This window comes from Chroicocephalus ridibundus, chromosome 2, assembly GCF_963924245.1.
Source record: "Chroicocephalus ridibundus chromosome 2, bChrRid1.1, whole genome shotgun sequence".
In the NCBI taxonomy this organism is placed as follows: Eukaryota; Metazoa; Chordata; class Aves; order Charadriiformes; family Laridae; genus Chroicocephalus; species Chroicocephalus ridibundus.
The window spans coordinates 93,182,484-93,194,537 of NC_086285.1; the positions used below are offsets into that span (position 1 = coordinate 93,182,484).

At 34.6% G+C, this 12,054-nt stretch overlaps 1 protein-coding gene across 1 annotated transcript in view; it reads left to right on the forward strand.

Moving 5' to 3' along the window:
* ABCA13 (ATP binding cassette subfamily A member 13) overlaps positions 1-12,054 on the forward strand; it is a 194,277-nt gene that overhangs the window by 56,099 nt on the left and 126,124 nt on the right. Inside the window, exons 17-19 of the mRNA XM_063323974.1 lie at positions 1,509-1,703; positions 3,720-3,884; positions 9,642-9,819. Of these exons, the coding sequence (XP_063180044.1) occupies positions 1,509-1,703; positions 3,720-3,884; positions 9,642-9,819 (538 nt within the window). The remainder of the gene's footprint in view (positions 1-1,508; positions 1,704-3,719; positions 3,885-9,641; positions 9,820-12,054) is intronic.

Genomic DNA, 12,054 nt, shown 5'->3' on the forward strand with positions numbered 1-12,054 from the left:
CCCCAATGATAGCTGCAGGCTCATTGCAGTCCTGTATTTCTGTGATTGTATACTACTCCTGCGCTTGCCTCTGGAATGGTAAGGGTAAGCCTATGAGTTGTTTGTGCTTATTGCACTTACCCTTAATTTCTGCCACAATATTATGTTCTGGCCATGCTCATTGACATGTGATTGTTTTGAAACTGTTCAAACCCTGTAACCTGAAGACTATAAGCATTCATTATAGTCTTCCTTACAGGAAGACTATAAGCATTCATAAGGAAAATAAGAGTTTGGATTAGCTCTGTTACTTATAAAGCTGCAAGGAAAGTTCAGAGGGATGTAATTTGTTGGATAAAATGCCAAATGGGTTAAAAAATGGACTGAAATGGTGATATTCATGTGGGACATGAGGAAATAAATTGCAAATTTTATCACAGAGTCAAATTTCCTCCACAAGAAGTTGTCCAAATTGGTATCCTTTTATGTTGCTAGTAGAATTATATTTATAGTCATATTCTGTTCCTTGTACACGCACAAAAAAAGGGAATATTGAAATATATAGGAAAACCTTTGGAATCACAAAGGCAAAATTCTGCTCCAGAATAAAAATCTAAAAGTCAAATTAATAAGTTGGACATTAAGATGTTCATAGGAATTAATGAGTTAAATTGCACATCTTGACCAACTTTGGCTCCTAGTTTGAGTTTTTGGGGATCCTCTCCCTCACTGAGTACTGTTACTAGTTACAGATGCATTCAGTGGAGGCAGGTTCTGTCCTAAGGAGCCCTGAGTACCGTACTTTGGTTCCTACAGGCTCCAAACTTGTAATTTTTCTGCACTTGTTGCCATTTGTTTTCTTTCAGGCATTTCAGGACAAAGGGTAGCTAAGATCTCCTGAGACGTCTGGGCTGTAAACATTTGTCTTTTGATGTGACATTTTTGTAGGAAGAAACAAACCATCATTATCCAAGGAGTTTTTATTGTAGTTTTGCCCAAGGTCTGCTTAGGCACTTGTTCCTTCACCCACTATTAAATAATAACACTTCAAAGGACTGTTGAACTGAGAAATGTGAGCTAGCTCAGAGTAAGTGTTGTCCATATAGACATCCCTAAGTGTCAAATTTGTGTGTGCTCTGAAAGAAGGAAGGTCCATATTGTTTGATTTTAGTGATTCATACATCTAGATTTTGATCTTTAAGTGTTTCTGCAACGAAGGTGTATATCTGCTAGAATGGGTATGTTCAGCATTGTAAAGATGCCTGCTTATGGTATGATTGCTCCTAGAATGAATGATCGACCTGTTCACAAATGAAAGTAAATCTTTATAAGAAATACACTTCATCTCTATATATGTACATAGAATATAAAGTAAGAACATACCAATCTGTTATAGAGTTCATTATTTCAGGTCTGTTGATGACTGCAAGTTGTCATGTCACTGTGTCACAAATTCTCACCTTATTGACTATAAAAGAAGGTGATGCATTTCAGGGAGAAAAAAATCTAATAAACATACATTATGATAGGTATTTTACAGTGCCTTTCTGGTAGCTTTAACTGGAAGATGTGATGAAGAAGTACTTAGCCTGCTGCTAAAGCTACCTGAAAACAGTAAAACTTCCCTGGTAGTGGAAGAATTATGTTCTTTACCAGCACTGGACTTGTATACCACATTTGTAATGATTATACAGAATTTGAACTTACGTCACATCATTTACAAGGTAAGATGGGAAAAAAAGGATTCAGTTCTTATGTTTTTCCTTTGAAGGTGGTCTAAAGCATTCAGGGAAATAAATTAATAATCCTATTGTTTCTTCAGATGTTCTTTCTCTGTGGAAGCAAACACTGGACATACGGCATTTTTTTGTCTTCGTTTAGCTCCACAAACAGTTGAAGAATGGGGTTGGTAGATGCTACTGTATTCCATTTCTTGCTTCCTCAGGAAAATGATCATTGAGGAGTTAATTATAAAAGCTTTAGAGAAAACACAGGAGGTTGGAGATGGAGTTTCATTAATCTTTAGTAGAGTTTGTAGTTCGTGCAATTAGTCACTTAATTTGTAAGCGTGGAAGACTGATCTGGCATCATTGGAACAAGAACAAGCCTAGGAGCCAAAATTATTTTCTAGGAAAAAATGATAACACTCTGGAATGCATTTTATTTGCTGTAAAAATCATGTTGGCAATTCAGGTGATTCCTTCAGGAAGGAGCTCTTCCAGTTCTCAGGATGAGTCTCTCATGAAATATAGGACAAACCTCTTATATTTTACCTATGAAATATAAAATTTTACCTATAAAATATACCTATAAAAATAAACCTATAAAATATAGGACAAACCTCCTATATTTTATATGACCCAAGTCAAAGGACTTTGACAAGAATAATACAGTGCCAAAACTATAATGAAGGGAATGCAGAAGTCTGTAGCAAAACTGTATTATCTGTACAACTGCAGGAAATCTGTGATCTAGTGTGGGTTTTCAGTGAGATAATTTTTTTACTTGTAAGAGCAAAATTACTGGATGGGGTTTCTGATAGTTGGCAGACGTTATTTCAATTCTTTTGGGGTAACTGATTGACAGAACATAAAATGTTGTAAGTACTAATAGTTGAAAAATAGTTATAATATTGGGAGAAAAAATATTTTATTCTAAAGCTTTAGATGCCTAGTTATATTCTGGATGCCGCATGTGCAGTTGAACAGGCAGGCCACACACTATTAAAAACTAGACAATTTCCCAGAATAGGTTAAAATGCCAAAGGGAAAAGATTTCTACTTTCTGAATTATCTGCCAACCTAGAGGGGGAAAAAAAATGAAAAAGAAAAAAACCCCCCCATTGCTTATACTGATGAGCTTTTCTACTGAATCCTACTGAAGCATAATGAATTCCTAGCAAATAATAAAAAATGTTGTCAGCTCACTCTAAATTATTATGGAAGATTTGCAATTTTTTTAACTGAATAAGATTTTTTTTTTGCCATTTCTTTTTTTTTAATGTGTAAAAGCAGGTGAAGGCTGAGAAGGAAATTAAACCCAGACATTATTATAGTAGGAAGTCAAATAAAAAGTGGATAAAATAAAGATAATCAGAGGAAGCAGCTGAAAGTATATAATGAGATGATATTGTTTTTATTATCATGCATAGGCAGGTAACAATGAATTGGTTTGTATTACTGTATCATCTAAATAACCTATAAAAACAAAAGAAATAGAGAGAAAATTCATAATGCCAAAAATTGCATGATGGAAACAGCAAACAGCCAATTGAACTTTAGTCAACTAGGGGATGAAATACAATTATTTTAGGTAAAAGGCAGTCTGTATGAAAAATGCAAAGGGAGAAACAATGCGACAGGAAAGTTTGTTGTTTAATATGGTTCCTAAAGCAACTACAGCGGTTACTAGTTTTAATTTAACTTATGAATTATTTTTAAAATATTAAACTTGAATTGAGCATCTTGAACCTGTTGAAGGAAAAGTATAAACGTGTTCTTTGGATTTTAATTCCTGATTTGGCATTGGCCAGTTCTAACATTACCAGAGAATTTTTCTTTAGATGAATTTGAGTGTAACTGGGGAATTATACTAAAAGGAGTTTTGTTAAACATGGTTTGCAGGAACGTTGTATAAACAGTTTTAGAAAAAGACTGAATAATTTTGAGTGTTTCATTGAAAGGTTAATTTTTTTTTTCTCATTGGAATTTAGTGTTGTGATTTTTTCCTTCTTTTCCAAGATTAAGATACCATCTGAGATAGGCAATGTATTAAACATGCTACTGGATGTGGTTTCTAGTATCAGCTCTCTTCTCAATAAAGCCCACCATGTCATGGAAAACCTTCCAGGGTTCCTCCAAGGAATTCAAGACATTGGTGTGCTTGACATCTCTGCATTACAGCAGGTATGTGTATGATTTCAATATGCAAACTTAATTCCCATCATCAGGTGCTTTGTTAGGGATGTGTGCTTAATAAGGAGGAACACTAACAGAAATTGTGTCCTAGAAAGTTGGGAACTTAGAGAGAAGAGAGTCCATAGACCCTAGGAAGAGTCATTTGGACTCTCTCAAGCACTCTGGCAATTTTAAGACTATTGATGTGCTATTTCTGTTGTCTCTTTTTTCATTAACTTATGAGGTCATGGCCTGAGTTAATATGGTGGTGGGCTACTGATTAATAACAGCATGTATTATCTGTGATTTGGAGATAGCCATGCCTTTTCTGCTAATGCTGTATTTTTTTTTTTTTTTGGTGAGCAGACTATTACTTTGTTTATAAGAAATAGCTTTGCTCTTTTTAAGGATAAGATTTCAAGATACCATGTGCAGTTCTTGTATCTGCCATGGCTTTCTGTTTGGATCACTTAAGGTTTTTTGTGTGATAGTTCTGCTTGACATTTAAAAAAAAGTGGCATGAAGTGTGAGTGAGGATATTTCTTTTGTCCCTGTCTTTAAGGGCAGTTGCTGTTTGTGCATCTGTACAGCTAGCACAGTGTTGTGAGTGGATCTAATATTAAATAAATCAGAAAAAAGAATTCTGTTTGTAAGCCAGGCCCAATTCCATAAGACATGCTTACTTCTATGGCATTCATTACCTTCTGCATTTGCTATTCTGTGTGAAAGTTTAGGATTGAATCTGGTTCTAAAATTGCAAACCTCTAAAAGATCCTTCAGTGGTAAACAATGCAAACTGGTTTGTGACTACAGTACAGACTAAGCACTGCCTTAAATACTGTTTTCCCTAGTGATATGAATCTTTTCTTTGTCAAGATATAATCTGTGTGACAGAGACATATTGTAAAATACTGTTCTGTGCATATTAGTTTTGATTTTGAGCCTCTCTTATTTGGGCTGCCGCAATGAAAGGTGGCTTTTATCAGATGCTTACAGCTTTTCTGCTTTCCTTAAACTAGTTCTGTTTATGTCAGACTTTCCTTTGAACAAATGAAGTATACTTTTTGAGTGAAATCCCGAAGCTGCTTATTTGGTAGAAGAACCTCTCAAAAGGTCCTGTTCAAAAAAAAATTTGCAAGGAACAAAAGAACAGCAGAGGGCCATCTGGTCACAGTTTTAATCTTTGCTCCATGGCAACCCATATTACCCTGTAATATACCCTTGGAATTTTTGTTCCTTTTTAAATCTTACCTTTTTGGTCACTTTTTCTGACACAATATTTATGTTCTCAGTTTTTGTTAATTCCATTTTTCTTGAGAAATTGCTGTTTGTTTTTGTCACCTAATAATTTGTGGAGGAGTAAAAAAAAACAGTGTCTCTTTCTTTTGTTAATAAATTAGGTTCTTGATGTTTTGAAGGGCTCTTCTGTCTCTGTAACTTTTTCTCATTTTGCAGACTAGTAAGGGTTGTTTATTTTTAAGTATCCTTTTCAGGTTTAACTGGATTTTTTTTCTACTTTCCAATAATACCTTTAATTATGGTTTTGTTTGCTGATTTTCTATAGTGGCCAAACTTGTGCTACTGAATAAGTGTGCTACTAAAGTGCAGGTATTGGTTATACACTTTCTTCCTTAAATATTTTCCTCTATTTACAAAAAGAGTCCATGCTTCTAGATTTTTATTTTCATGATAACCAACAGTAAAGTAGTTCATTGACCTAGGAAGATTACCAAATAACATACGTAAAGATTTTAAAAGTAAAAATATGTCGACCTTCAGCATAGAGTAAGACAAATTGTCTCCTTCATTAACTTCTAACTGAAAAAGGTATTTTGAAGTTGATTTGAAAAAATATTTAATTACTTCTATAATGAAAGAGGTAATAAAGTAATTGTCAATTATGCATGTGGATTTTTGGTCTAAAAGACAAAATGAAAAGCAAGAAATACCTTCAAAATATCTGTAAAATGTGGAGTTCAATTGGTATGCAACATACTGTGTAATAAAAGATGAAGTAAAATCTCAATATCTGCCAGTCAGTAGTAATTGGAATACAGAGCTGCATTCTACTGTTAACAACATTGAGTGAGTGGGTAACTCCCTGAGGAAACACTGCTGATTTCGATCATGATTTTTGCTTGTTTGTTTGCTGTTTGAAATTATTCGCTTGTATTTCCATAGCTAATTCTCAGTATGTTTGTCACTCATGAATAGATTAGCTGCAGGGGACTTGCTGAGTTACTGAATGCTGTCAGTTGTGAAAGGTGGCCTCATTCTCTGATCCCTCCACTAACTCGAACAAGTTCTCCGTTAAAACTATCATTACTGAAAAGCCTCTTGCTGTTATAAATGTATAAAATTCTGACTTAAGTTTACTCATGGCTAGCATTTTTACTCTTGTATCAAAAATGTTCTGTAGCTTTTATAACTTCTCTAACTTGCCCACTTGTTTGTGGAAGGCTACTCATGGTCTTTCTCTGGTTTGGTAGGTCAAATAGATTTATTTTACTATTTGTTTTGTTTGTTCTAGTTTTTTTCTTTCATAACAGGCTCTCAGTTGTCTCAGACATCCTAGTGTCAACTTTGCATGCTGTGTTGAGGCTAATCTTGAATGTTGGGGACAAGAAATGTGTACAGTGTTTGAGGGGAATTATGGCTGATGACTCTTGTAGTTCTGCTCATTCATGTCTATACATACTAAAATGATTTTCTTAATCTTGCATTCACCTTTTTGTAAGCCGCATACATTTTTGTCTCTTACTTGATCAAGGATCAGTGATACACCCAGGTAAGCTCAATTTTATAACAGCAACTTGTGATTTCAGTTGATAAATAATATTTTGCACTGGTTATCTTTATATTCAGTTTATTTTAAATTAGGTACTTGGTTTCTAGCCATATCATGGTCTGATCTTCTTTTCTCCTGCAATGCCTTCTGGTATTAAATTATAGGCAAATTTCAGTAATTTGGTTCTTTCAGGGCTAAAAAGCTTATCACAGTGGACCTAGGATCTGTCTCACAGGAATAACACCAGTAACTTCTCTGTGATCCAGCATTTTCTTTCTTTTTAACAGAGTCCCTGCAATATCTTAATGCCATTTTTCACCCACCACATAGTTATTGGATTAATGTTGATTAATATTTTCTAGGACACGAACATTAACTGACTGTTAGGGTTCAGCTAGTTTAGAGATAGCGTGTGTCTTTTTCAGGAAAAAGTACTTGCCTTTCCACATAAATATACTGTATTGATCTGGAATGATAATTTGATAATGCATTAAATTCTACTCCTCACATACTTTTTGTCTTTAACTGCTCCCTGCTTTAAAATTTATTGTATATCTTACCCTATTAAAAATCACAATGAGATATCCATTATTTTCTGGAGCATTGTGCACTCATTCTTGAGTACAGATGAATTTTCTACTTCTCATTCAAATATTGCCATCTAAATTTGATAGGCTTCTGAAAAATAATTTAACCAAATCAGTAACTTTGCTATTTCCCCACCTCTCTGATTCTGTCAATTTCAGTACAATAAAGACTTTGTTTTGTTTATGGCTCTACCCAGAAGTAGGAATATCTATTTCTAATTTTATTTTAATTTGTATTTATTTATTTATTTAAAATTAATTATTAATTATTACTATTATTAATATTAATTTTATTTTAATTTTTATTTTATTTATTTTAAATTTTTATCTATCTAATTTTGAATTATCTTTAATCTCCTTGTACTTCTCCAGGAAAATTGCATTTTTTTTTTCCCTCTCTCTTAATGTAATGATTCTGAATTTGTTTTAGTTTTACGTGCAAGGTGTAACCTGACTTGACTTTTACGTTCCCTTTGTTTGAATAACTGATATTTCTACTCCAGATGAACTTGTTTTTATTCATTTTTTTTTAACCATACAGCTGTCCAACTAGGTCAGAAGCCCCTATGCTATAAGGTTTTGCCCCCATTTAAGAATCGAGTTTCAGATAGCTTTTTAATCCTCAGTACCAGCCTTTCTCTTCCATGATTTTGTTGGAGTGACTGGCTTGACTGATTACGTCTTTTTGTAGGAGGTTGCTTGTTTGGATTCATCAGCCTTGATTACAGAACTACTTCATCTAGTTTAAACTAGAACAACAGGATTAAAGACAACTTTTTGTGAACATCCATCCTATACAGTTCTTCCACTTTATCAAAGCCAAATTTTAGGAAACATATCTTATTGAGTCAGTGGATATTTAGTTGAAAGACAGTAAGTAGATTCAGTCTGTTGGTGGCAGCTTACCGCATAAATATTCATTATTTGAATTTCAAGTTATTTTGATTGGAACCAGAATTAATTAGCAAGTTTGTGCTCTTTGACTGAAATAAGCTTCATTTATCCTTCTAGTGCAAATAGTCACTAATAAGGATTCAAAACCACTTTTATTCAGCGTTGTGCATAAATAAACTTTATTCCTCCAGTAAAGTCCATGCCAGCAGAGTCATTCAAGAGCTGTAGATGATGATACTATGAAATCTGGCTATTATTTATTTACTATGCTGTATGCTGAAACCATATGCAAAAAGTCAAATTTTGGGAGCAGCCAACACTGAGTTTTAAATAACACTTCTAATATTCCTTCAGGATTACTAAAGAAGCACCTGGCACTTCAGTAAATGCATTGATCAGGATAAACTGTTTCTAACAGCACGATCTCTAAACTGTCTGTGATTTTTTTTCTTTATGTTAAGTGCTGTACTACTTTGAAAACTGACTCTTCTGTTTAAAAGAAATAATTCCAGTGATAAAATGCAAATTTATTTCAGCGTCAAATGTGTTGGTTGACATATCACAGTCTTTTTTTCTATTTGCCAGTTGTGCAGTCTTCAAATTATACCTGATAGTCTAGTTATGCTTTTTTTGACAAGCATCTGCAACAGTTATGTGTATCAGGCGAGCCAATGCATCCTTCAGTTATACTCTAGCAGCACGTTGCCTTGCAGTTGTATCCTCTGCGCACCTGTACAGCATTCCATGAGATACCAGTTACAACTGAGCACCTTTCTTGAAAAATGAAGGTGCACAGAGGAGGCTGGCTGGTTTGTTTTGTTGTTTTTTTTTTTTTTTTTTTTTTTAAATGTGGTGAATGATGGTGCTTAAGCTATAAAAGCAGTTAGATTGCTCTGCTATTAGATGTATGCTAGTCATGAACAAATGGCAGTACTAAATGCTAGTATGACTCAATATGTGCAAAAACTAGAAGCATGTCTAACAAATTAAAAGATGTACTTGAAAAATAGGATTTTAGGGCACGTGCACTTGAATATTTTTTTTTTTTCTTCTTAGCAACTGTTTTCACTGCAAACGTACGCAAAATGGTTTTGTTTCTGCCATCTTTGTGATACAGGAGTAATCTACCAGAAGAGCAGACTTTGTGAAAACTGACATTGTCATCAAGGAATCTGTAGTCTGATTGTCTTGATATTTTCATTCCTTTTCTGCCTAACTGACACATAGAATTTTGCAAAGTTTAACATAGTATATTACACTGCAGTCTTTCATCGAGTATATTGGCAATTAAAACTGCGTTACCTTTTTTTAAACCCCCATGGTAAAGGTGATCAGGAGAACTGAAAAGAGCACAGCAGGCCCTCATTCTTGTAGGCGGTTTCAACAGTCTAATTTTGTCAAACTCCTTGGATGCCAATATTGAGAGAACACCAGGGCTGCTCCCTGGAGCTACTAAAAGTAACTTTGATTCATCTGTATTCTGTTTGCTTGTTCTAGTTCTTGCAAGGTGGGCGGTTCAGAAGTTCAGCTGTTGGATCCCTGGAGTCTGTAATTAAGACAGTGTGTAAAGAAGAATCTTCATTTTTCAGCAGTGCAAACCTGTTCATCGACATGCCCAGAATCATGGGACTCTTGGAGGACAATATGGCAAAATATGGCATTCCTGAAGACTCAAGTAAGAAAAACTATCAATCACAAGTTGCATGTATGCATTCAGAGTTTAAAGAAGTTTTTCCCTCTTAAATGGAAGTGTTTATATACCAACTGACATCTCAGTTGACACTGTAATCCTGAGCACAAGGGTTGATCAATAAAAGTTTTATGGCTATGAGATAATTGTGGATGAGACAGAAGTGATTCTGGTTGTTTTCTGTCTTTGCTAATAATAAATAAGAATATTCCTGTGTTAGAGACATATTTATTAGATTTTTTTAAAGCACTTCGTATTAAAAATATATCTTTGAGATACACGATTGAGAATTTATTGCTGCATGCCTTTCTTCTGTAGACACAAAGCTCTGGTGTTATTGTGCAGTAAAATATGCAAGCCCTCTGGATTAAATAATTTTTTTAGATAGTTGATATTCCTATTCTCTTTATCAAGTGCCCAGAAAATCTCTTAGGTCTTATATAATTTCACCTTTGCTCCCTTTCCTCAATATACACTTGACTTACCCTGAGTAAATTTAATATTGTTAATAACGTTGCTAGTGCCTCAGTGGCCCTGTGCAAGAGAAAAATACAGTGCTAGAGTGTCACTAGGGAAGGATCTGTGACAGTGAACCATAGCTCTATCATCTATCAGTTTGTACCGCCAGAAAGTGACTCTGGCTTGGCCGGGACCCTTGGGAGGGAGCCAGAGCTCTGCCCTAGCCTTCTTCACTTGTGTGCGGGATAGCATTAAGCAGGCAGCTCTGCTTTTCTTTCCCATTTGAAGAATGGAGTTACCAGGATGGCTAATTAGAGAGATTGTTTGGGACTTAGTCTCTTTTAAAGATGTTAGGCCAAAAGCACTATCTGTTTCTTGATTTTTTTTTTTTTCTAAATATTGTCACAACACTGGAGTGTTTTAAGACCTTTTACCATAGGACTTTGAAACATCTTTAAAGCATCAGTTAGTTCCAGCATTCCTATGGGTGAATTAATAATGTTTCCCATATTTTACAAATTGGTAAATGAGGTAGTGGAAAATGAAAATTAAAAAATTTCTATGGCGCCACAGAAACTTGATTTGTATTCCTTCACAGTGATTAACTTGAATGTATTTTATGTACCAGACACTTGCCAGTGACTTTCTGAAAATCACAGCAAGCTGAGATTAGCAAGTCTTCTGTGTCTTTAGCATATTGATGTTTCTGACTGGCCAGCTTGGAGCCTCTTAATTCTTTGCTGTGATTTAGCAATGATTGTGTTTAGTAATGATTGTTTCCTTTAAGAAAGTAAAAATATGGGCAAAGAACTGGATGTTTTTAATGATGCATTTCTGACATTTGTTTCCTTAACTTTTGGCAGGATTTTAAGTGTTTTTGGCCTAGTTTTCCATTATGTACAATAATTTGTCTTCCTTGAGGAGTCAATGACATTATTTAATATTTCCTCACAGCACTGGAAATGGGATATTTCTAAATACACTCATAATAAATAATACAAAAACCCAAAACACGTGAGCTGGGCATAAAAGTCTAAATGTTTCACAGAGGAAACTCATTGCCTTTACTTGAGTGCAAGTGCAGTGGGATATCTTGGAAGCTATTCCTTGGATCCTAGTTCTGAAGGACATGTATTCTAATGAACTAATAGCCCCATCCGATGTAGGAACATGGTTTTGGGTTAAGGAATTGAAAAGTAAATTCATTAGATTTTTCAAATCAGGAATTTAACTGTCATCCCAGTTTTTTTCCTGCATTTTTGGTAGTTTCTTCTGAAATTAGACAAATAAAAAAGTCTGTATTTGAGAAGGAATTTGTGTATTCCTACTTCTTTCTTAAGTAGAATAGAAACCTACGAAACAATTACGAGTGTGGAGTGAGTCTGTTTTTTTTAGGGTGACTCTTCCCTCAGCATTTATTTTGTGGGCGGAGGTTTTGCATGTGTCCTTCCACCCTAAAATCTCTAAAATACACTAATGTAACTTTTAGGATATATGGGGTTCACAGGCTGCATTTCACAAATGTGAGAAGCTTTTTGGATTCTGATTCTTTTTTTTTTTTTTTTGGTCTGATGTTTAGAGTTCTGCACTCTCAACACTATCATAGGCTGTGGTTAAACATTTTCTATTCAGGGACTTGTAGTGATTGCTTAGAGGCTGTTGGATAGTATTTGGCATGGTGCTGTGGCAGATCCTAAATCAAGACTCAAGCTTTCCTTTGAATTTAAAAAAATAATAATAATCCAACCTCACCTGTGTTGT